This window comes from Penicillium longicatenatum, assembly GCF_028827895.1.
Source record: "Penicillium longicatenatum strain IBT 33135 chromosome Unknown contig_3_segment0_segment0, whole genome shotgun sequence".
Lineage (NCBI taxonomy): Eukaryota > Fungi > Ascomycota > Eurotiomycetes > Eurotiales > Aspergillaceae > Penicillium > Penicillium longicatenatum.
Window position 1 is genome coordinate 1,483,313 of NW_026643121.1, and position 22,530 is coordinate 1,505,842.

The following is a 22,530-nucleotide window of genomic DNA, read 5'->3' on the forward strand; positions in this document are numbered from 1 at the left end:
GTCCGGTATGAGCCTATCGCAAAGATGTGTCGAGGCCATGATGTATTTTAAATGACGGGACCTGCACCATTCCCACCATCTTGGCTCGATCCGCGTCGGTGAAAGGGGTGAGAGCCCATGTGAAACACCTTGCGCATAGCATTTGTGATACTGTTCTTTCGCCTTGACTGGGGGGTGTCAGTAGTATCGGAGCTCTTTGGTACCGACGCAGTGTCAGCGAGGACAATGTTCGACACTGCTGGCTTGGGCGGCCACTGTCCATCGGCTTTCCAGCCCTGAACCATCGCTTTAGTCAGATGAGCTAAATTGACTGGCACAGTAGGGGTCATCCCTTGTACGACCACTTTGGTATAGATAGAGGGGTAGATGGATGAGTTGATGGTTGCGCGGATGGGATTTTCGGGTGAAAGGAACGGCGGAGCGACAGGAATAAGAGGTTCATCGAGCTCTTCCTCGGTATCATCATTGTCATCGTCTATGGCGGGGAATGTGGTAAAGCCAGGTGCGTTGGCAGACGCCTCGGGCTCGGTGATGCTGGTGTCGGTAGACTCCTTGCGCTTCGTTTCGTCCTCCGGGGCAGTAGACTGCTCTTCTTCCTGCTCCTGTCGACGTGTGGTCTCTTCAATTTTCTCCCGCTCCGCAATTGACAGTGATGTGTCCATCTTTGCTGCCAAGGCAGGGGCCTCGGCCGCGTCATTTTGACTTTGGCGATCCGAATGCGGGGAAGCTGACCCCGGCTGCAGCGATGCAGCGCCCGCGTCAACCCCAGAATCCGCACGACTGTCCGTAATTTGATTTGGTGTGTCCGTCTGGCTTTTCACAAGATTGTCTTTCTTCTCTTTGGCGCGAATTTGTCGCCGTGTCCTGGCTCCAGACCACACGTCGCGTCTGGCCATCCACATCTGCAGCCCTTCATTCCAGGTCATTTCTTCATCCATCTGACGACGGCGTTTGCGCCGCAACTCTATCGCGGGGTCGCCATTCGCCTTTGGGGCATCGCTTTCAGAGTCGTCATCGGATGATGGTGGTTCGAGCTCTGAGCCTGAGCTGTCGAATTCTCGGCAGCGCCATTCTGAGACTTGGCGGTTGTCTAGGAGGGTGCCGACCAAGTCCACGTCCACATAGGGTAGTGAGATGTAGCTTGGTCCATTCGGATCGGCGGTGAATTCCCAGTCGTTACGAACGACCTCGCGAACGAAGAGTTTGGCGTCGCGGATGGCTATGTCACGAGAGTCAGCCATGGTGGAGGGATATCGAAATTTAACGGAAGGGATGACTCGAAGATCGAGGAACGGGGATTTCACCCGGTGCCCAGGTGGTAGAAAAGGGACGAGGCGCAAGAATCCTCCACCTAAATCCACACGCGGGGTTTTGAGAAATTGAGCTTGAAAGTGGCGGGTGGAGAACGGATCCGATGTCATCGGGCACGTGCCCTCCCAGAGATCACCACCTAGGGCTAATGCAGAAAACAAGCGGTATTTCCTGCTTTCAATAATGTATGTGTATATTATGTAGACAATACAAGGCACCCACATGTCTAGCACCTGTGCTGCGATGATACTTAGCAGCCAAACTCAATTCTGACGTCGAATGTGGTTCCAAGGTTTGAGTGAGTGCAATATATATACTGTGGATCTTCAAAAACTGAGAGATGCAATCCACGACCTTAGGAACACTTGGTTACGACATACTGCATCGATAAGTGTTTAACAGGCAATACTAGAGGAAAATCATTCTGAAAAATAGTGGAACGATAGTCATGGTAATACCGATCCAACCTCTCTGAGCGGCGCTTCCGTGGGTACCTGTAAAACATCAATCCATTATAGAAGGTGAGAGGGATTTAGTATGGATGGGGAGAAAATATTATGAATACGAATTTAGCTTTGAATGATGTGTTGTTGTTGCGGAGTTATTGTTGTGACTAGGTATTAATACTAGATCCTTAGACGGACTCAAAATCGACAGAGCCGTTGATTCCGACGGGCAAATATAGTATTGTAGTTGCAAAGAGATGAAAGAAGAAAGATACGAGAGTCAAGTTTGATATTCAACAGTATCGGGGAAGCGAAAAGCCCAGTGATAGAGCAACCCTGATTCCCTCTTTGTAAGATATGTAATCCCATCTATTCTGTAAGGGGAGAAAAGACCAACTGCGGCGGCATGATAAATTTGCACAGGGCATAAGTGTGTGTATCTATAATCTCAAACAAACTATTGGTACATGTCTATCGTATCACTAAAAGTACAGAAGAAAAGAGGTTGAGCCCAATTGAAATTCAAAAGAACACTCGGCTAAGATCAAGTCCGGACGCGTACGGATTCAGTAGTAGGTGCATCGGCAGCAGGTCCAAAGCCCCATCCCTTAGATTTAGGGCGCCGACTTCTGCGATCACCATATTGTTCGTCGAATTTCCGAATCGCAGTGAGCGAAGACATGTCTTCACTGATCGAGGCACTGATCTCTTCCATTCCGCGGTCAAAGTGGGCACTGTTAAGGATTCGTCGTGCCGGGTATTCGTAGGGCTCGTCGCCTTGGTGTTTTGCTGCAGCGTCGTTTTCCTCCCGCACGCAGGCTAGGGCTGCGGCAACTGAAAGGTTCTTCAAGTCGGAGCCGGAGTACAGCTCTGTGCGCTTAGCGAGGTCGGCCAGGTCGACCGCTGGATCTAGTTGTTCCTCTTTGAGATGGATCTTCAGAATTGCGAGGCGGTCTGCCTCGGTTGGCAGATCTACGAGGAGTCGTCGGGGTAGCCGGCGCAGGACTGCGTCATCGAGGTCGAAGGGGCGGTTGGTGGCGACCATGATGAATGCGGAGAGGTCGTTCATTCCATCCCACTCGCGGAGGAACTGGTTGATCAGTTCACGGTGGGAGGTCCGACTGCTGGAGCCTGTGCGAGAGCAGAAGATGGCATCTGCTTCGTCAATGAATACGACGCATGGGCTTAGTTTCTTGGCGAGTGTGAAGATGGCTTTCACGTTCTTTTCACCCTCGCCCACGTACATATCATACACCTCAGAACCGCTCACTTCTAGAACAGTTGCCCCACTCTCGCGCGCAACTGCCTTAGCGAGAAGTGTTTTTCCTGTGCCGGGAGGCCCGTACAGTAAAAGACCAGGAATCTTATCCGTTGCCAACACACCGTAAGTGAAAGCCTCAGGCCGAACCAGCGAGAGAGAAGTTAGGGTTTTCAATGCATCAATAGTCTCAGGCGGAACCTGAACATCGTTGAAAGTTGTTCGTATACTTTTTGCGTCTACCACACCATTGAGCAATTTCTTCTCGTGAGAAGTGCATGTCTTGCGCAAAGAGCTCAACAACTGCTCTCTGGTCTGACCACTGCTAGCGTCTGTCGCCTTGGGAGACTTTGCCTGCAACCAATCATTGGTTACTTGGTCTCCCTTGTCCATAAGCTCAATCCCACGTCGAATGTGTTCAAAGCCAAATGATTCACCAGCTTCTGTACTGCCCAGTGCCAGTGTTGTAACCCAGTGAACTTGGTTGTAGGACCAGAACTTTTCTTTGATACCAGATTTTTTGATTGTTGTTGGGTCAAGGGGCCAGGCACGGTTGCCGAAAATATCATCCTTGACGGCCGAAGCAGTCTCATTGAGTCGGAACTTCAACATAGTTTGAAGATGGCGTATGTTGATATCCATGGTTCGTTTCTTCTGGTCTTGAGCAAACTTCTTTTCGGCAGCCGTCAATTCCATGGAAGGTGTGATAACCAATGTTTTAGAGAAACCGTCATCGAAAACGTTTTGAAGAATTTTGGAACCATCGTGTGATGGAGCATGACGAAGCTCCTGGGAAACACTACCAATGAGGATAATTCTGGAACCAGCTTTTCGCCGTTCTTGAATGACCTTTTGCAGCAATGAAATGACCCTGGAGCCCTCTCTCTGGCCTTGAATTTCACGATAATCCTGGACGTGGACAATAGTGTCGTGAGGAAGCACAGGAATAGCGACGTCCGGCTCAGCTGAATCCTCTGTTTCCTTGGGCGCGGGCTTTGCTGGTCGACCAAGTGAAGTTATTATTTCATTCAATAGACGGGTCCAGCGCTGCTCTATACGAGGGCCAAAGAGCCGTGATGACCCCGATTCTTGATCCCCCTGGCCATTTATCGAAGCCACAATTGACTTCAGACCAAGCCAGTTCGGGAGCGGCACATCACCTGAATCTTTGCTGGGCTCGATAGTGATGAATCTGGGGGTGCTGACTTCAGTACGCACGCCTGGGGGCCCAGCAATGTCAGTCATATCGTCCTCGCCTTCACCTTCTCCATCAATAGGCTCTGGCCAAGTAATAACCGGAGGCCGGTGAACATCGTAGCCGAGCGATCGAATGGAAGTGGTTGCGCCGGTTTCAGCAAGGTCTTGCTCGCTGAATAGCTGGGCAATATCTTGTGCATTGAGGGTGATCAGGTCGGTGTTGAGGTCATTTGACAACTGTCGTACCACGGTGTCCAAGAACGGAATACCATCATTTCCGGGGTATTGAAGAATGAGGTGTGACTTCTTTGCTGCCGGTTCTTTGGCATACTGCACCGGTGGCAGTCTCAGGCCCGCTTTGACTGACGCTCGCAGTTCACCCCAAAGTTCCTCAGGCACAGCATAGCTGCTTTCTTCATCGGGCTCAATAGGATCGCTAGATGAAGCAGGGTTGTTTCCACCACCTCCAGCCAGAGATTCTTTCTTTTCCGCGATGTTTGGGCAGGGCGCCGGTTTCGACATTGTAATTTCGACTTGTTGGGCCTGGACGACATCCTCCGAACCCCGAGTGACTATGTTCTGGTCAGAGAACCAGCTAGGAATTGCAGCCACCGGTTCCTTCAGTTTGTCCTGTTCCAATTGGCGGCTCCTCATGGCTCTCCGCAACGCAGATCCATATGGCTTTGTGGCAGGTTTCTGGTCATCGGCAGGCAATGAGCTTTTGTTCGGGACGACATCTTCGAACTTCGGGGGTTGGCAATTATCGAGCGCATCTGATGGCGGCGATGAGCCATCATGAGGGTCTTGTGATGGAGCCGACCGCCATCGTTGCGACAAATGAAATCGGCGCGTGGACGAATGCGCCGGATAGCGGCGACGAGCGATCAAACGACACGGGCGTACGACGAACAGCCGGGCTTGTTGCATTGACGGAAACATCCAGGGCACGATATGCCACTAGAACTCAAAGCGCAAAGTCGCGGGGAACAGTATGGCGCATCGATGATCAAGAAGTACAGACGCAACCTTGATGAGCCTCCGGGAGAAATATAGACTCACGTGATACGACCATCCAGGCCAGGTATATTTTATTGCGCTTCTCTATTCTCCCAGCTGTCATGGCAAGGTACTGTATGTACAGTATTGACATTCATGACCCCAAGACAGACCTGAGGACCACTTGGAACTGGCTCTAGGCCCATAGATCTAGCTGATTTGCTACTCAAGACTGATCTTCGGCCAGGATTACAAAGTTTGGTGGATCAAAGTTACGCCACGATAGGTACCGTACAGTAGCTAGTACGGTGTACTTCGGTATTTTTTTTTTTTTTTTTGAAAACAAAACTCAGATATTGAACAGAATAATATATGCATTTGCCACTACCTAAGACTATCACTATCGACGTCGGTAATTTCCGAGAGCGTATATGTTGTGACCTAGTGGAAATGCAATCAGCCCATGTCTCTTGCAATTCATGTTGATGCAATCGCATATATTGAAGTGTTCTCAGACAAAAAATACTGGCAAGTAGCAGACCAACCGGGAAAGGAAGATCCGAATTATCTCGTCATGGTCGATTTGGAAGGTAAAGAAGTGAAAAAGTGTTTGACATCCTTGAACGAAAAGCAAAACGCATAGAAACAAGCAGTAGAACTCACCCTGTAGAGATTTTTGGTTGGTCTTTTTGCTCAACCTGCAAGGATGAGATGACCTGTGTTAGTGGCAAGACCGGAGCATCATAAGACATTATTATGGTGCTACCGGTCTATGAGAGACAGCCGATGAACAGCATGGTGCTCCCGAGGCAAGGTTTTGATTGTGAATAGAGAAGAAAGAGAAGAGCGAAGCTGAAGCACGAAGAAGAAACTGAAGGCAAGAGAAAAAAAAAAAAAACGCTGAAATACACATCTGCACGTGACTGCCTGATCAGGGTTAGCGTGGTCCCCCATTGAAATTGAGACGGAAAAAGAAAACTGCACAGAGAAGATGGGAGAAAAGTGTGAGAATAATGAAATAATTTCTTCAGATAAAAAACAGGAACTAAATGAGCCCTATCATCTACTCTATCCTTTTCATGCCGATCTCGTGGTGATCTCTTTGACCTATCTATCGCATCGCGTTGTTCTTGCTCGGTTACATCCTCCACTCTTCGGAGCCGGTTCCTCCGTCCCCAGTTCTCTCTTCGCTCCCAACCGGGCGATCATCCTCAACTCATTATATGGGCGATCGAGACAAGACCCTGGTTTCTGCTGTTTGTGTTAATCGCACAGAGAAGAGCACTGAGGTCTTGGGATCAGTGAGGATAGTGAGTTTATCCGATATCTTTTGCCCCCAGCCCCTCCAACGCCTCCCTATTACTGTACCATACGCTATTACCACCTGCCCCGTTCTCTTTCCTCCCGCCTCTTCCCCCCCCAAAGAGAACTCTACCCTCTTATCACCTCCAACCGCCCAACTCCCAACTAACCTGGCCTCTAGGAGAACCCGGCCTGCATTGAGGGCAGGTGACAAAAGAGGCCTCCGACTCATGCTTCGGCCTTTTCCCTCATCTGCAAAAGTCGCCTGGGCCTCCTCCGAAGCGCTAAGACCGGCTCGTCCCATATCTCAGGCGCGACCCCAGTCCCCCAAATCCAGCCTCCAGCCGCCTCCTCATCGCGCTTCTTTGTTGGAGTTACTCTGTTGGCGGTGACTTCCGCCTGCTAGCAATGATGATGGCGCAACCGTTTCCCGCCCAAGGCATTCCGCAGCATGGTATGCCCCCCGTTCACCACCCAATGGCCAGCCAGCACCCTAGCGCTGGACATCCCGGTGGCATGGTCCAGCAAATGCATCCTGGGGTGTCAGGACCTGGTGGTCCTCAGGTGAGCCAGGCAGGGCCTATGATGGGTGCAATGCCCCCGGGCGCCAACGGTGGTCAGGGTGGCCCCGGAATGCCGAATGCTCATGCTCTTTCCCATTTGAACCCTGCGCAGGCGCATCTATTCCAGCAACAGGGGTTCCCACAAAATTGTGAGTCGCTGCCCCTGATAAAAAGCCGATCGCGATTCTTCCAGGACGCGCGCAATACCCCCCGACATCGGATCGATAGCCCCTAAAGCCGTACCCCGATGGGTTAATGTCTCCTCAATGCGCATGCTAATTCTGTTACCCAAAATCCAGTCGTGAACAACCCTCAATTCAATGTACAGCAACAGCAACAACAACAGCAGCAACATCAGTTCATGCGGCAGCGAATGCTGATCCAACAGCAGCAACAACAACAACATCAACACCAACAGCAACAGCAGCAGCAGCAACAACAACAGCAGCAGCAGCAGCAACAACAACAACAGCATGGGGGTCTACCGGTATCATTACCCAATGGTACTCAGGGGCTAAACCCTGCGCAACTGGCTGCCATGCAGCAAGCAAATCCAGGCATGCGGCCCGTAAACATGGGAATGCACATGGGACAACAGGTTTCGCATGGCCAGGCACAAAATATTCAACAGCAGCAGATGTTTGCGATCCAGCAGGCCCAACAGGTCCAAGCACAACAAGCACAGCAAGCGCAGCAACAAGCGCAGCAGCAAGCGCAAGCGAACAATGGCCAGCCGGGCCAGCATACCCCTCAACGCTCCTCGGCACAACCACCAAACATGCACGAAGCGCCAGTAGGGACTCCACAGTCCCAGCATGGTCCACCACAGAGCGGAACTCCTCAGCCCAATCAAACATCCCAACCGCCCTCAACTCAACCTCCTCAGTCGCAGGGCGGTGGTCAGTCCCAGGTGACCCCCAATCCTCAGCCACAGCAGTTGCCACCGTCTCAGCAACAGCCCCAGCAAGGTACCCCGGGCCAGCAACCTCCTCAGCAAACCCAACAGGCAATGGCTACCCAGGAAGCTCAAATTAAAGCACAACAGAACGCCATCATGTTACAAAGAATGAACCAGCAACGGCAGCAGAACACTCCAGTCATGATTCTTACTAGCTACGCCGAAAATTTGAGCGGATTCAAGGTATGTAATAACTTCATGCTCGGGCGGCTCATCGGGCATTAATTCTAATCATTCTGCAGAGTCGTGATGAGACTACCGACTACGCGTATTGGTCGGCTTTTGTTGACCGATTCTATTCACCAATCGGTGTGTTACGTCAAGGAGTCTGGAGCAGTCAGACTGGATCAAAACAGTTCGAAATTTCGACCCCGGCCCTGGCACGTTACTACCTTACCCAATTCACCAGTGGCATCGATCATATACAAATGGTACTGGATGGACCCCGGGAGCGCGAACCCCCCGGTGCCAATGGCGCGCATATTGTTGATTGTCAACGCGCATCTTTCATATATTGGTACACGAATGAAAGCCAGGTATGAGTCTCTCTCTTCATCGAAAACCATGGGCATGCTACTTATGATAATCTATAGGTTTTCCACAAGGGACATCTACGCGCCCACTTCGACGTCAACAATAAGATTGAGATGCTGGACATAACTGTCACCAGTCACAACGAATTCATTCCCCGCAATCAGCTCCTGGAAGCCATGGAGCAAAAGCAGAGCCCCAAGCTAGCTAAAAGTGCTGCCAAGAGGGCGCAGAAACAGGCACAGTCAATAACACTCCCCGAATCTATGGTCACTCCTAATGGCCTTCCTACGCCGGTCATTCAATTCCTAGAGGTCGCCGAGACGATGTCACAGATGCAAATGCTTTTCAACTTTTCCGCCCAACACTCGCAGCTGTCGGCGACAGACGCGCTCCGAGGTCTTGTCGGTAACTTCAACCAAAATTCGAACCCCAGTGTTGGCTTTGCTGCCCCAATGAACCCTGGCATGCAGCCTATGCCTCGTGGCCCTAATATGGGCCCTCCTTCGCAATTTGCTTCTCCTGCAATGGCCCACCTTGGCCTACCGGGAGTTCAAGGCTCGCCTCATCTGACTGGGTCAGCTCATGCAAGCCCCGCTCAGAGTCAGCTTGCTGGCCCCCCTGGGATGCAAGTTCAGTCATCCCCAGTCGGTGTGAACAACAGTCCGAACGTTGGTGGCAACAAGCGCCGACGAGCCAGCACTGTCAAGCAAGAAAACGACGACAATGGCTCGGTTGAAGTGAATGGCAATGCGCCAGGATCAGGCAAGGTCAAGAATTCCCGGGTGCCTAAACGGCAGAAGGGGCAGCAGCCTAAGCAGCCGAAATAGCATTTCGCGTTGACAAGCTCATCATTTTGTTTTTAACGTTTCATCATTTCCAAGAATTAGGGAAATCGGCGCACGATTGGATACCAGGGCGAGGCATTTTCTATTCGCCCCATTTTTTGTCTTTCCTGTCCATCTTATTTTCCCCCGGCCTATTTGGTGTTCTATCAGAAGGTCCTATCTGCTCTTATTCACTTTCGGTACTCTGACGAACAAATCTGCTACCTCCGATGAGGCTTAATCGATTGCCTATCCCATCGACGACATTTTCAATTGTCCTCGAGTGATGGCACCTATGCCCCATCGATTCTGACCTCTGCTCCGACTAATGTACTCTATCTCCCTTTTCAGCGTTTCTTTTAGTTGGCCCGGAAATCATTGCTTGATTTTTTACACGTGCTTTCTTTGGGATGTTCTTTGCCCCGGGGGTTGATGATTTCTGGATTGGTGTGTTTATATGGGCGTTTGCCCTTTGCTTCTGGCCTCCTGGATGAATGGCCCAAATCTTGATATCCGTGTTGGCGATCGTACCTGGCGTCAGGCTTTTTGTGTTTCCTGGAAATATGTCTACGTGCATTTATGTGGGGGTTCTATTTTGGTTCTTGAGAATCTTAATGACTCTTTTTCCCTTCGGGGCTCATCGTTTTGCCGTTATTTGACGAATCCATACATATCCCAGCAATTTGCGTGAACAACTTTGGAAATTTGGACGTTAGATATCCCATTTATCTGTAGACTGTAGAGTCATGCCTACTCATGTTCAGCTGATAAGTAACAGGTCAATGGCAAGTTGTCTCGGGGAACTCCGCCATGCAGCATATGGGGAACTCGGCATCTTTTTTTTTCTGGTTATCAGTTCCCCACTTCTTGCATTAAATGCCCCTCCAACCCACGCAAACCGCAATTTCTCCAGATTTTCCACGTTTCTCCCATTTTCACGACATAATGGCTCACTCTCACGATGGCGGCCTCGGCCACTCCCATGACGACCCTTTCAACGGCCACGGTCACTCCCATGACATTCTGGATGGCCCAGGCTCATACGTCAACCGCGAGATGCCGCTGATTGAGGGCCGAGACTGGAAGGACCGCGCCTTCACCATTGGTATTGGAGGGTATGTCGCACTTGCAGTCGAAAATAGCCCATTCTCCCCGCCTAAGCACTCGGCTTTCTTTCCCGGGACTTTGTGGACCTATACATGAACATACAAACATCCATACTAACCTGGGAACCTATATAGACCCGTCGGCTCCGGCAAGACAGCTCTCATGCTCGCTCTCTCCCGTGCTCTCCGTGACGAATACAACATTGCAGCCGTAACAAATGATATCTTCACCCGTGAAGACGCTGAATTCCTCACCCGCCACAAAGCCCTTGCTCCCAACCGTATCCGCGCTATCGAAACTGGCGGTTGCCCCCACGCTGCTGTCCGTGAGGACATCAGCGCAAACCTGCTCGCTCTCCAAACACTTCAGAAGCAATTCTCCACCGATCTTTTGCTGATTGAGTCCGGCGGTGATAACCTCGCTGCGAATTACAGTCGCGAGCTGGCTGATTTCATCATTTACGTGATTGATGTTGCTGGTGGTGATAAGGTGCCCCGGAAGGGTGGACCTGGTATCACTGGCAGTGATTTGCTGGTTGTGAATAAGATTGATCTTGCGGAGGCTGTTGGTGCTGATTTGAAGGTAATGGAGCGGGATGCGGCTAAAATGCGGGAGGGTGGTCCCACCGTTTTTGCCGTTGTTAAGGAAGGAAAGGGCTTGGATCATATTGTGAACTTGATTATTAGTGCTTGGAAGGGAAGTGGAGCTTATGAGCTTAGTTTGCAGCGGTGGAAGGAGGGTGCGCCCCGTGGTTCGGGGAGTATAGAAGAGTAGATTACTACTACCGAGGGTTACTATATACGGACCCATATATCCGACAAGGTTCTATAACTGCTATCAAGGTTGAAACTAGCTTGGGCTTTATACTGGAATCGGTTCATACGAAGAAACTTGCTTTTTTGACCTTCCATAAAGTTTTATACATACATATGATTCGTTCCGTCCCAACGCCTGAAATGCAGGGGGTCCCCGAGTATTCTATAAGCCCATTCCAAGTTCCCATAGAATGTCACGGCTGGGTATCTGGTGGTTGTCCGTGATATAACATATTTCTCAGCTCGACAACAGATGTAAGCAGCAAAAGAAACACGATCAATCCCTCTTGGCAAATCGAGCCAGAGCAGGTCCCAGATCGTCGCGCTCTTGCTTGAGCTTCTCCTTCCGGCGCTCGGCATGTTCCTTGCGTAAAGTCTCGGCCTTGACCCGCTTCTCGTCGATAACATTGGTACGACCCTTCTTGCGAAGGTACTTCCGCAGCGCACTGTTGCGACCACGACCACGGTTCTTGAGTTTCTCCATATGATCCTCGGGCCGGACATCGGTGTTCTTCGCCTCTTGCACCTTCTTGTCGTTGATAGTGTCGAGGCGACCAATGACATTGGGGTCGAGAGAGATCATATCCGGCTGCAACTTTGTGAGCAGCGCGTGCACCTCGGCCTCCTGTCGCTGCTTAACGTTCTCGTAGGGATTGGCCTCCAGTGAGTCGAAGTTGGGTTCTCCGGCACCGGGGACGAGGAGACTGGCGAAGCCTTGATCGTGTCCTACACCAAGGACATCTTCATATGGGCACCAGCGCAGGTTCTCGATGCGTTGGCCGTCACCACCCCAGGCCATGTAGGGACTGTTCACCTTGCCCTGGTCTGCTTGGGCGGCGTCGAAAAGACCCCGCCACACGCTGGCCTGTGTACCCCAGCCAACGGCTACGAGGTTGCGGTCACTGATGGACACGGATGCACCAGGCTGGTAGCAGGAGTATGAGTGAACCTCGCGGAACATACGGATATCCCAAATGTTCATTTTCTGGTCTTGGCCGGTGGAGACCATGTAGCGACCCAGGCGGTCGATGGCCATGGATCGGACAGGTCCACGGTGCACAAGCGCCTTGACAAGGGCGGTCTGGGAGTTGGGAGACCATAAAGTCACAGTTCCGTTCTGGTGCCCGGTATGGAGGATAGCGTTGGATGGGTTCTGGCAAAGGGCGGTTGGCCTTCCAAGGCGAGTGGGGAGCTCAGCAACAGTCTGACCGGTCGAGGTATCGGTGTATTTGAGGTAACCGCTGATTTGCTATGGTAGAGAAAAGATGTCAGATTTATGCCAAAGGTAAATAAGGTTGGTACAAGGCCATGGGAAACCTACAGCACTGGCAAGTAAGAAGTGGTAAGGCAGGAATTCGAGGAAGAGCGGCTCCAAATGTTTACTCAAGCAATGCAACTCGACACCTTGGTGATCATAAATGTAAACATATTTCTTCTGCGCAACCGCAAAAAACTGGTTATTGTGTAGCCACCGCGCATCCCGAACAGTCTCATTCAGGTTCAGCTCACAGCCCAGTGTGCCGTCACGCCAGTCCATTGTCGCAACATGACCCTTCCGGCCTGCCAATAGCAGATTGCGGCCATTTCGACTGTAGTCCATGCGGTAGGGACCAAAGTCATTGAGCCGGAGCTCAAAGCCCTTCTTCGCTGTCTCGATTCCAACGCTTTGCTGGATCTCATCCTGTCGTACTTTGTATGTCTTTTCGAGTTCACCCTCGGGCTCGAGGAATCCTGCCTCGTGCTCTAGCAAGATCTCTGCATCCTTTGCCTGCAAGATGGCCTGCTTCTGCTTGGCTTCCTGGGCCTTGAGTGTGGCACGGAGCTTCTTGTCGCGGACATTCTTTGTCGAGGCTGCCTTGCCACGTCCGTAAGTTCTTTCGGCTTCAGCGAATCTCAACTTCGCTGCGCGGTCATCGGCCGTAACGATGGCCTTGGAGGCTGGATCAGCCATTGTCTTTTATTTGAATGTTGGTTTTGGGGAAAAATTCGTATAACTCGTGCTGTTGGTTATCCGTGGCAGAAAAAAAAATTCCCGCCTCATGCTGGTACATGGGAAGGCGGTCCGCTTAAGCGGTGAGCTGTTGGCCACTTATACTTAGTCCACCAGTCCACGACTACCCATCATCTGGAAAACTCATGAGAAGAACTTGTAAAAACTCACACGGTGTTTCATTTAAAACCTTAGGGTGCCATATTCTGAAAAATTATGACCATTTTGTATGGTCATACCGGCAAAATGGGCATTTGCTTACATCATAGGAAAATAATCAACTTAGGTTAGTCAGCTAAGTACATACTAGCATGAGCGAATGTGTTGTGGATATCAGCCACATGGTAGATTAAGCTAAATCTAAACACCTATAAATGAAACACATGATACAAGTGACTAACTAGTGGTAGAGCATCATGGCTGTTAGGCGCAAAACAAACATGAACCCCCTCCAGGCTCCAAGGCCAACCAAGTGTGACCTTGATACACGTTCCTTCGGCGTCAATATCACCATCTAATGTTCCTTTTTGACAGCCCCTCGTGAATATGAACTTCCTCACCCTTTTTCAGTCAACCATTACGGTGACTGTCCTTCTACCCCACATTTCCCATCACTGTCATCAATTTCCTCAGTTTCATCCTTTGCTTGACTATTGACCACTTCATGCCCCGCCAACATGGTGCTGGAAGGCCTTGATATTAGTCAAAAGTTTCTTGATGATGTCTCGCTGCGTTACAAAGATGATATTATGACACGGGCTATTACCGTTATTAGCCTTGGGCAACTGCAACCGGAGCGACGCGAAGGGACCGAACACTTCGTCCTTGGAGACGCCATTCGTTTACTGCCTGCACACTGCCAAGTTCTTGTCGATCCTAGAAGACCTTCTTCCGTCCCTGACTATTACCCTCACTTCAGGACTTTGCCAGTATGGGAGGACATTGTGGGACCCCATGAGATGGTCGGTATGCTTCATCAGGACATTCCCACCTCAATGAAACGCCACAGAAATCATGCACTAGATGAGGAGCCGGAGACAGTACCTTTTGGTACTGACCTGTATATTCGTCCTCGGTTGACCAAACCATTCTTTGAATTCTTTGCCGATGGGTTTGTCTTGGACCCAGACAGCGTCAAACGGGAAAGATTGAACTTCTATCCGGGTTACGCTGGTCCCAAGGGTCTGACCAGAGCTGTGCTCTCGCTACTGAAGCAACGCAAAGAGCTCTTTGACAAACGCGTGGAGGAATGGAGCGATCATATGTGTGTTTGGCGGTGTCAGCGCCGTAAATGGGAATTGGCTCTTCTCGAAAATGAATGGATACACAAAGAACAAAGCATTATCCTGCCGCGGGGATTCGGTATCGACAACCTCGTTGATGCCCGCCGACACATCGAGATCGAAAAGGCCAAGGAACGCGCAGGTTTGATTTCACCTTTCGAGATTGGACTGCGTGAAAGGGAGAAGACTCAGCCCTATGACGAGGTCATTAAGGAAATGGCTGATCTCACTGCAGCTATCAAGGAGACTGAAGATAATCTGGCCTGATACCAGGATTGACGCAGATTAGTTTTAGCTTGCATCCAAGCGTACTGTTTTGGTACGTCAAGAATGCTGGTTTTTCGGGAGACTCATCCAGCCCTAGTTTTGAGATAACAAATGTCCTCTCTCCCAGCGCCTCTCCATGTTTCATTCATCGGATTCCCTGTATGGATAGCAATGAATAATACGGTTAGACGCAAGTATCCCATCGGTCCCGAAAAGATAAGAATCATGTGGATTTCCGTATAGATGTTGCGATTCGCGAATCAATTTTCGCTGTCACGGTCCTCGCTTACATAAACTCTCCACTATCCACTATCGAATTTTTGTTATCGCGATTTTTTTTTTCTCTAAGTGCACGTTCATCTTGATATACTTGTCGAATAACTCTAGAGAGATTCATCTCTTTCTTCAATCTGGACTCCCTCCCATATCGTTTCAAAGGGTCCAGTGCCAATATGGCGCCCACCCAGGTGCACCACCACCGCTCCACCACTAAGAGCGCCAACAAGCCTTTCAAGACCAAGCATGCGTCCAAGGGTGCTCTGAAGGAGCAGGCAAAGGGTATGGAAACACTCAAGACGGATTGCCGTTTTGATTTTCGTTTAAATTGCTCACACCTTTCCAGGCAAAGTTGAGGTGGAGCGGGGCTCTCGCAAAACCCCCCACCAACAATTGAAGTCGAAACTCGATCGCCGCAACACAGCCCGCCAAAGACAAGCATTGAAGCATCAGGAGAAGGCCCAGGCAAATAGCATTTTCACCGGTCAAAATGGTGCTCCCCGCCATGTCGCCGTCGTCCCGCTGTCCACTGACATCGATATCGCTTCCGCTATCAGCTCATTGAACGAAAGTGTCGATGTTTCCACCGAGGTTTCCGCCGACAGCATCACCCGCGTGCGAATCGACCGATTCCGCCAGAGCTTGCTTTACGTTCCTTCCAAATACGATCTTTTGAGTGCTCTGGATGTTTGCCGCATGGCCGACTTTGTGATCCTGGTCATGTCCCCCGAGGTGGAGGTGGAGGAGGAGGGCGAGCTCTTGCTGCGCTCCATTGAGAGCCAGGGTATTTCCAATGTCATGACTGTTGTTCAGGGTCTTGATAAGATCAGCCCGCCCAAGAGGCGCCCGCAGGTGGCCTCTTCGTTGAAATCCTACATCAACCATTTCTTCCCGGCCGTTGAGAAGGTCATGTCTCTGGATTCGCGACAGGAATGCTCCAATGCCATCCGTTCCCTTTGCACTGCTACCCCGAAGGGTATCCGCTGGCGTGACGAGCGCAGCTGGATGTTCATTGAGAATGTTCAGTGGCCGGATGTTGACACCGAGGTGGTTGACGACGTTGTTATCACCGGTGTTGTCCGTGGAAAGGGCTTGAAGGCCGACCGGATCACCCACATTCCTGGTTGGGGTGATTTCCAGATCGCCTCGATCACTGCGGCTCCTCTGGCTACCACGAAGAACAAGAGAGACGATTCCATGAATGTCGACACCAACGAAACCACTCAAATACTGGATACCCCTACTGCAGACCAGGATGACATGGCCATTGTAGCCCCCGAAGAGATCGAAATGGAGGACGACGATATGGTCTCTATTGCCGAGACTGAGCGCAAGGGTGTCTTGCTCGATGACCACCACTACTTTTCCGATGACGATTCTCACATTCCCGCGAAGCCTACGCGGTTGCCCAAGGGTACCTCCGAGTACCAGTCTGCCTGGTATCTTGCGGACGTTTCCGACTCTGGATCTGACATTGATGATGGAGAGGAGGATGAGGATATGGACATGGACACTGGTGGCGCGCCAGAGGATGGCGTTTTCCCCGATCACGCCGATGCTATGACTGAGGGTGGACCTTCCGAGTACCCCCAGTCAGAGATGTTCCTTGACCCATCCCCGGAGGATGAGTCACAAGAACTCGCAGACTACCGCGCCAGCCGACGCAACGAGGCCCAGGAGGACCTCGAGTTCCCCGACGAGATCGAACTTCACCCTAACGTGCTGGCCAGAGAGCGCCTGGCCCGTTTCCGTGGTCTGAAGAACCTCAAGATCAGCCCTTGGGAGACATCCGAAGATCGCCCCTTTGAGCCCGAGGATTGGCGCAGGCTCTTGCAGTTTGGCGACTTCAAGGGTACCAAGAACCGCATCTTGCGAGAGGCTCTGATCGGCGGCGTCAACCCTGGTATCCGCGTGGATGTCCACCTCCGCGCTGTACCATCCTACCTTCGCAACAAGCCCCAGCCCGTCTCACTCTTCTCGCTGCTACGTCATGAGCACAAGCACACTGTGGTCAATATCAACATGACTTTGAGCGGAAGACTCGAGGAGCCCATCAAGGCCAAGGAGGAGCTTATCATCCAGTGTGGTCCCCGCCGCATGGTAGTGAACCCCATTTTCTCGTCTGCGGACAACACCCCAAACAACGTGCACAAGTTCGACCGCTTCATGCACCCCGGCCGCAGTGCTATCGCCACCTGGATCGGACCTATGACTTGGGGAGCCGTTCCGGTGCTTGTCTTCAAGGCCCAGCAGGCCGAAGAAGACCCCGAGGTCCTCGATTCCGCAGACGACAAGCAGGAGCCTCTGTCCCTGGACCGTCTCGAGCTCATCGGTACCGGCACAGTCATTCCACCCGACCCAGCCCGTGTTGTTGCCAAGCGTGCCATCCTTGCTGGTCACCCTTACAAGATTCACAAGAACGTCGTCACTGTTCGTTACATGTTCTTCAACTCCGAGGATGTTGCCTGGTTCAAGGCTCTGCAGCTCTGGACCCGTCGTGGACGCAGTGGATACATCAAGGAGAGTCTCGGTACGCACGGTTACTTCAAGGCTACCTTCGACGCCAAGATCAACCCGCAAGACTCCGTTGGTATCAGTCTGTACAAGCGTGTTTTCCCTCGCAAGGCACGGGCTTTGGAGCAGGTGTGTGCGTAAATATGCAATTCTTCTGGCGTATAAGATGGACGTGATCTGTGATTTGAAGTACATGAGATGATGAAAACTGGTTTCCAACCAGGGAACTAGTGTCATGAAAAGACCCCCAAAAGTAGATAGGCTTGAGACATTTCATAATGAATTACGATTTTTCCTTGCATTTCCATTTTTATGTCCATTTCCGTTACCGTAGACACTGGAAGTATATGAAACGGTATATAAAGATCGTCTAAACATTCATTTCAAATGCACTATCTATTTCAGTGCTTGATTTCAGAATTTATCAACTCGACAACATCAAAAGGCTTGTGTTCATTTCCAAGCCAGACAAATGAGAGCTAATGAGAGGCAAGAAACAGTCACCCAAGGGAAATCCCACGTAAAACTTCCTGGCTCAATGAAGGCGGGGGAATCAGAATCAATAACAAAATTAACGCAATCGCCATCTAGGAGAAGTCCTCCTCTTCCTCCTCGATATTGCTCTTGATGCGCAAAAGCAGGGTTGTCTTCCACTTGTCCAGCTTGCTGAGCTGATCGAACGAAAACAGTTTATCCGCGAACATGTCCTGGTCTTTCGCTTCAATAGATTGAAGCAGGTCCACAAGGAGCTGATGCTCGCGCTCTGAGACGAAGGCAGGATTAAGTTCACGGTAGGATTCGAAGGCTCGGTTGGTCTCAACGAGGTCCTGTGAAGAATGATCAGCAAACTTGATGAGACGAGAGGGTGAGAGTGTTTATTTCACATACATTGGTAGCAAGGTGGCAGATTCCAGCCTTCAAGAGGTAGTCCTTCACCGACCATTTCATGAGATGGTTGTTCATGGATTGCCGGGCAATGCGCTCGTAGTACTTGATGGATGTGTAGTAATCGCCTTCCAAAGCAGCGAGGTCGGCAACCTTGAGGAAGTGCTTGTTTGCGAGACTAGATCATGCCAGGAGCTGTTAGTAGGTGACCTTCAAATACAATCCGTCATAGACTAGGAGGGCACTTACGCCTCAGCATTATCACTCTCAAACCACTCCGCGGCCTTCTCGTACGCCTCCAGCGCCTTCTTCATATCTCCCAACTCAACCTCGTAGACCTCAGCCAGGTATTGCTGCTGAGTAGCAGCGCGACGCAGGTTCCCCTTTAGTACGTAGTGTTGAATAGCGCTGGAAAGCACACGGACCGCATCCTCCGGGTCAGACTTGCGGTAGACCTTAAAGGCTTCCTGGAGAGTATTGGCAGCGTCATCGGGCTCGTTAAGGTTCTGAGTCTGAATAGAGGCGGCACGCTCGAAAGCTTGTCCAGCTTCCTTATCTATTTAAAATACCGACCGTTAGCGACCAGCACGAGGTGGCCACAGCACGAGGTGACGATGCGGGGGGCAACTCACTCAACTTCTGTACTCGAAAAGCATTTCCAGCCTGAGTATACAGATCGGCAGCAGCTTCGTATTTCTCAGTGCGTCCTCCGAACCAGCTAAAGCCACCCGAGGCGCCAGAGAGCGCTTTGTCGGCCTAAATACCCGGCAGACATGATCAGTTATCGGCTTTCGTCATTGCCTAGCTTCAGGTAGGGAAGGGGGCGAAAAGAGGGTGAATGAGCTCACTTTCTGTAGAAGAACTCTGGGATCTTGGGCCATGGTGATCTTGGAAAGAATATTTCTATTCCGCCCTGATTAGATATGGATTGGAGTTGTTGGACAAAAGTGTCGTGGTTGGAGTACAATCGGTTTATCGCATGAAGCGTCGATCGGGACACCCACCGCCTTTGCCCGCATTTTGTATTCCACGTTCACCTTCCACTGCTAATCTTTAAGGCTCGTTTCATGCCTGTTGGAGCTGAAGAAGAAGAACAAAACATTCATCCCTTAGTTTCCCAAATCACTATTTAAAAATGGCATCCTTCCGCGCAGGCTCGCGACTCTCCCAGTCCATTCGATACAACGCAAAGGTTCTCCGCGGTTACTCCAGCTCCCAAACAGCTCAGCTCGAGTCAATCCTTGCCAAACCAAGCTGGTCCGTACGGTCATTGCTTCCCGATGAAAGCTCGGAGCCATCTACGCCATCCATCACGCCGAAACAACTTCATCACCTCCTCCGGCTATCAGCCTTACCACAACCGGCGAGCGCGGAAGAAGAGCAGTCCATGTTGCGAACATTGGAATCACAAATTCATTTCGTGAAGGAGATGCAGACTGTTGATACTACAGGCATAGAGCCATTGCGCAGCATTCGAGACGAAACTGCTGCAGCTGCACAGGAAACAGCCATTGGACTTGACCAACTCCGTGATGCACTGGCCAAGGAGCAGGTTAGTGGACGGCGGCGGAGGATCCAGCGTATCCAGGGTGAGAGGAATAGTCATCCGGATGGATCAGCTTGGGATGGCGATGCTCTTGGATACGCATCCAAAACGAAGGGGAAGTACTTTGTTGTTGAGACTGGCAGTAGCTGAAGCTTGCCTTTTTGATTGTATAAAATCTGGTGATGTACTATACTTATACCCCTTCAAGCAGCTATTCTGCTTTCTATTCGTTTTCCCCCCTTTTTGAATCAATGATGATCATGAGCCTATACTCTGAACATCAAAACATCTATAAACATGTACAGTCTATCTACATACGTTCACACTATACGCGGGGATCGAAGCGAAGCATTCCCTATGTATTCATTAAACCATCTATGGATGCATCATAAGTCTCTCATAACCATCATCAAAGCCATCTATGGATGCATCATAAGTTTCTCATAAACATCATCAAAGCCATCTATGGATGTTTCATAACTTTCTCGTAATCATCATCATCATCATCCGTGCCTCATCAAAATTTCTTAAAGATCATTTTTCCCTGCCACTGTCTCAGCCGCTTTCCATGAGTCTGCAAGAACGCGATCAAAAACAGCGATGCAACAGTGATGCCGGCCTGGATACCTAACGTCTTCGCAGGTCCAAGACGATCCACCCATTCAATCTGGATAAATGTCGCCATGAACCCCGCCCAGTTGCGACTCGCTGTAACCCATGCACCGACCTCTCCCGAACCTTCGGGATAGCAATCAAGCAGATAAGCATTGATGGCAGTAGTGACGATCATGACACCGACACATTGGCTTGCAGCAAAAACGGCAATTACCATGTAGTGCCAGTGTTTTTCAAGGGCGAGCCCGAGCAATACTAGACTCACGGCGCAAAGTAAAGTGGCTGGGTATGTGAGAAGCAGTCGGGCTTCTGGATGAAAACGGCCGGCGTGTCTTTTGGCATAGTATCGCGCAACTGCATCGTGAAGAAAGTGGCCGCTGAACCAGCCGACAAGAACACCGACTATGCCGAAAAAGTAAAAATAGCCTTGATGAGTTAGTCTAACCCGATATCAAATGTGTGAGGCCGAGGACTTACCGATGCTTTGAATTGAAAACCCATACTTGTTGCTCAGCCAAATGCTAAGGGTCGTGTTTACTCCGATAACCCAGGCGAAATTGAGGAAATAGTAGATCAAGATCGTCAGCACAGGTATCTTGGTAATAGCCACCACTGGGAGGGACATGCACCCAATGAAGCTTTTGTGTCGTGAAGCTCGAGCCTCTTGAACGCCGACAAGACGAGAAAGATAAGAACCACGAGAACTAGGCGGCGCCTTTCGATCAAACAGCGTCTCATCAAGAGAAAACACAAGAGCCAGACTAATGCCTGAAAGGATCGTGCAAACCCAAAAAGCCCATCGCCAGCTCACTGCCGAAACGATGAAACAGGCGATCAAGGGACCCAAATATGGACTGAGGATGATCGAAAACTCCACATAGTTGATGATCTGTGGATACTGATGGAAGAAGAACAAATCCTTGATCCACATCAACGCACCTCCCTGGCCGACACTGCAAAAAAAGCCATTGATGATACGTGCAGCGAGATAAGACGGGAAACTGGTGGCGGCAGCAGACCATGCACACGTTCCGAGCATAAAGCATTGGAAAACCAGTAGCACTGGCCAACGACCAAAGTAGCTCGTAAGTGGAACGACAAATAAGCCACACGCGCCAATCGTAAAAAGGTTCCCCACAACGGCCTTTTGAACGGTCGCCTGGGTGAGACCCCATTGCCTGCATGTTATCAGCCAAGGACCTGCAAGGGGCATGTTTACCCTGGGGTCTGGTAAAAAAAATCCCACTTACACCGACTGCGGCAGAACAGTAATGATGGCTGTTCCACCAGTGTAGTCCGCCAACAGAGCGATGAAAGCAATAACAGCCACGATCCATAGCTTCTTGCGTTCGGACCAGTTCAACGGGTCGGAGGGGGAATCCAGCGGCTGGGGAATGAGAACGAAACGGCCATCGGAGGTAGTCTTGAGTCTGGCTGCATTGCTTGCATAATGACTGGGATCAACGACGTAACCCTCCAGAGCCTCGACCTCTTCGTCGACGCCAAGACCCTCAAGGGATTTTCTGGGGTCAGTCGAAGACATTCTGAAAGGAGCAAGAGGATCAAGACATGGGTGACGAGAGAAACAAAAGCAAAGAGGAATTGGAGAGAGGATGTGGATTGTCAGAGGTGGTACAGGCAAGGAATAGGAGCTCAGCTATTTGAAAACTCACTTCACCTGTCCATGTTGGCGGGTGAGGACGCGTTGGACAAGTCGATTTGGAACTTTCCTGTTGACTTGTTGCTTACCTGTAAATTGGAGCTATTTCTATCCACACTCAAACGATATCATCAACAAATTGGCAACATCCCGTTTGGACGTATTCCATGGGTGGTTGCAGTC

The 22,530-nt window shown here is 50.6% G+C and overlaps 10 protein-coding genes across 10 annotated transcripts; 5 read left to right on the forward strand and 5 right to left on the reverse strand.

Annotated features, from left to right (window-relative positions):
* Nucleotides 1–47: 47 nt before the first annotated feature.
* Nucleotides 48–1,241, reverse strand: N7484_005905 (DUF4050 domain-containing protein; the record flags this gene model as incomplete). Its single annotated transcript, XM_057116324.1, has 1 exon — nt 48–1,241. One exon carries the CDS (start codon nt 1,239–1,241, stop codon nt 48–50), a length of 1,194 nt encoding a protein of 397 aa, XP_056972207.1.
* A 1,060-nt stretch (nt 1,242–2,301) lies between these two features.
* On the reverse strand, nt 2,302–5,139 carry N7484_005906 (ATP-binding protein; the record flags this gene model as incomplete). The annotated part of the gene is made up of 1 exon (XM_057116325.1): nt 2,302–5,139. The coding sequence occupies one exon, from the start codon at nt 5,137–5,139 to the stop codon at nt 2,302–2,304; it is 2,838 nt and encodes a 945-aa protein (XP_056972208.1).
* A 1,782-nt stretch (nt 5,140–6,921) lies between these two features.
* Nucleotides 6,922–9,392, forward strand: N7484_005907 (LIM domain-binding protein; the record flags this gene model as incomplete). Its single annotated transcript, XM_057116326.1, has 5 exons — nt 6,922–7,222; nt 7,373–7,395; nt 7,585–8,214; nt 8,274–8,567; nt 8,625–9,392. The coding sequence occupies 5 exons, from the start codon at nt 6,922–6,924 to the stop codon at nt 9,390–9,392; spliced, it is 2,016 nt and encodes a 671-aa protein (XP_056972209.1).
* Nucleotides 9,393–10,334: 942 nt separating this feature from the next.
* N7484_005908 (urease accessory protein UreG) lies at nt 10,335–11,270 on the forward strand (the record flags this gene model as incomplete). Its single annotated transcript, XM_057116327.1, has 2 exons — nt 10,335–10,504; nt 10,631–11,270. 2 exons carry the CDS (start codon nt 10,335–10,337, stop codon nt 11,268–11,270), a joined length of 810 nt encoding a protein of 269 aa, XP_056972210.1.
* Nucleotides 11,271–11,588: 318 nt separating this feature from the next.
* Nucleotides 11,589–13,262, reverse strand: N7484_005909 (WDR46/Utp7 family protein; the record flags this gene model as incomplete). Its single annotated transcript, XM_057116328.1, has 2 exons — nt 11,589–12,560; nt 12,633–13,262. 2 exons carry the CDS (start codon nt 13,260–13,262, stop codon nt 11,589–11,591), a joined length of 1,602 nt encoding a protein of 533 aa, XP_056972211.1.
* A 716-nt stretch (nt 13,263–13,978) lies between these two features.
* On the forward strand, nt 13,979–14,851 carry N7484_005910 (uncharacterized protein; the record flags this gene model as incomplete). Its single annotated transcript, XM_057116329.1, has 1 exon — nt 13,979–14,851. One exon carries the CDS (start codon nt 13,979–13,981, stop codon nt 14,849–14,851), a length of 873 nt encoding a protein of 290 aa, XP_056972212.1.
* A 452-nt stretch (nt 14,852–15,303) lies between these two features.
* N7484_005911 (small subunit rRNA maturation protein TSR1) lies at nt 15,304–17,782 on the forward strand (the record flags this gene model as incomplete). Its single annotated transcript, XM_057116330.1, has 2 exons — nt 15,304–15,409; nt 15,474–17,782. The coding sequence occupies 2 exons, from the start codon at nt 15,304–15,306 to the stop codon at nt 17,780–17,782; spliced, it is 2,415 nt and encodes an 804-aa protein (XP_056972213.1).
* A 446-nt stretch (nt 17,783–18,228) lies between these two features.
* On the reverse strand, nt 18,229–19,437 carry sec17 (alpha-soluble NSF attachment protein SEC17; the record flags this gene model as incomplete). The annotated part of the gene is made up of 5 exons (XM_057116331.1): nt 18,229–18,468; nt 18,530–18,704; nt 18,776–19,082; nt 19,159–19,282; nt 19,375–19,437. Coding segments are annotated over 5 exons (909 nt in total), but the record flags the coding sequence as incomplete, so codon positions are not given.
* Nucleotides 19,438–19,661: 224 nt separating this feature from the next.
* N7484_005913 (uncharacterized protein) lies at nt 19,662–20,222 on the forward strand (the record flags this gene model as incomplete). The annotated part of the gene is made up of 1 exon (XM_057116332.1): nt 19,662–20,222. The coding sequence occupies one exon, from the start codon at nt 19,662–19,664 to the stop codon at nt 20,220–20,222; it is 561 nt and encodes a 186-aa protein (XP_056972215.1).
* Nucleotides 20,223–20,589: 367 nt separating this feature from the next.
* Nucleotides 20,590–22,230, reverse strand: N7484_005914 (putative MFS transporter; the record flags this gene model as incomplete). The annotated part of the gene is made up of 3 exons (XM_057116333.1): nt 20,590–21,113; nt 21,165–21,865; nt 21,938–22,230. The coding sequence occupies 3 exons, from the start codon at nt 22,228–22,230 to the stop codon at nt 20,590–20,592; spliced, it is 1,518 nt and encodes a 505-aa protein (XP_056972216.1).
* Between the last annotated feature and the right edge of the window lie 300 nt (nt 22,231–22,530).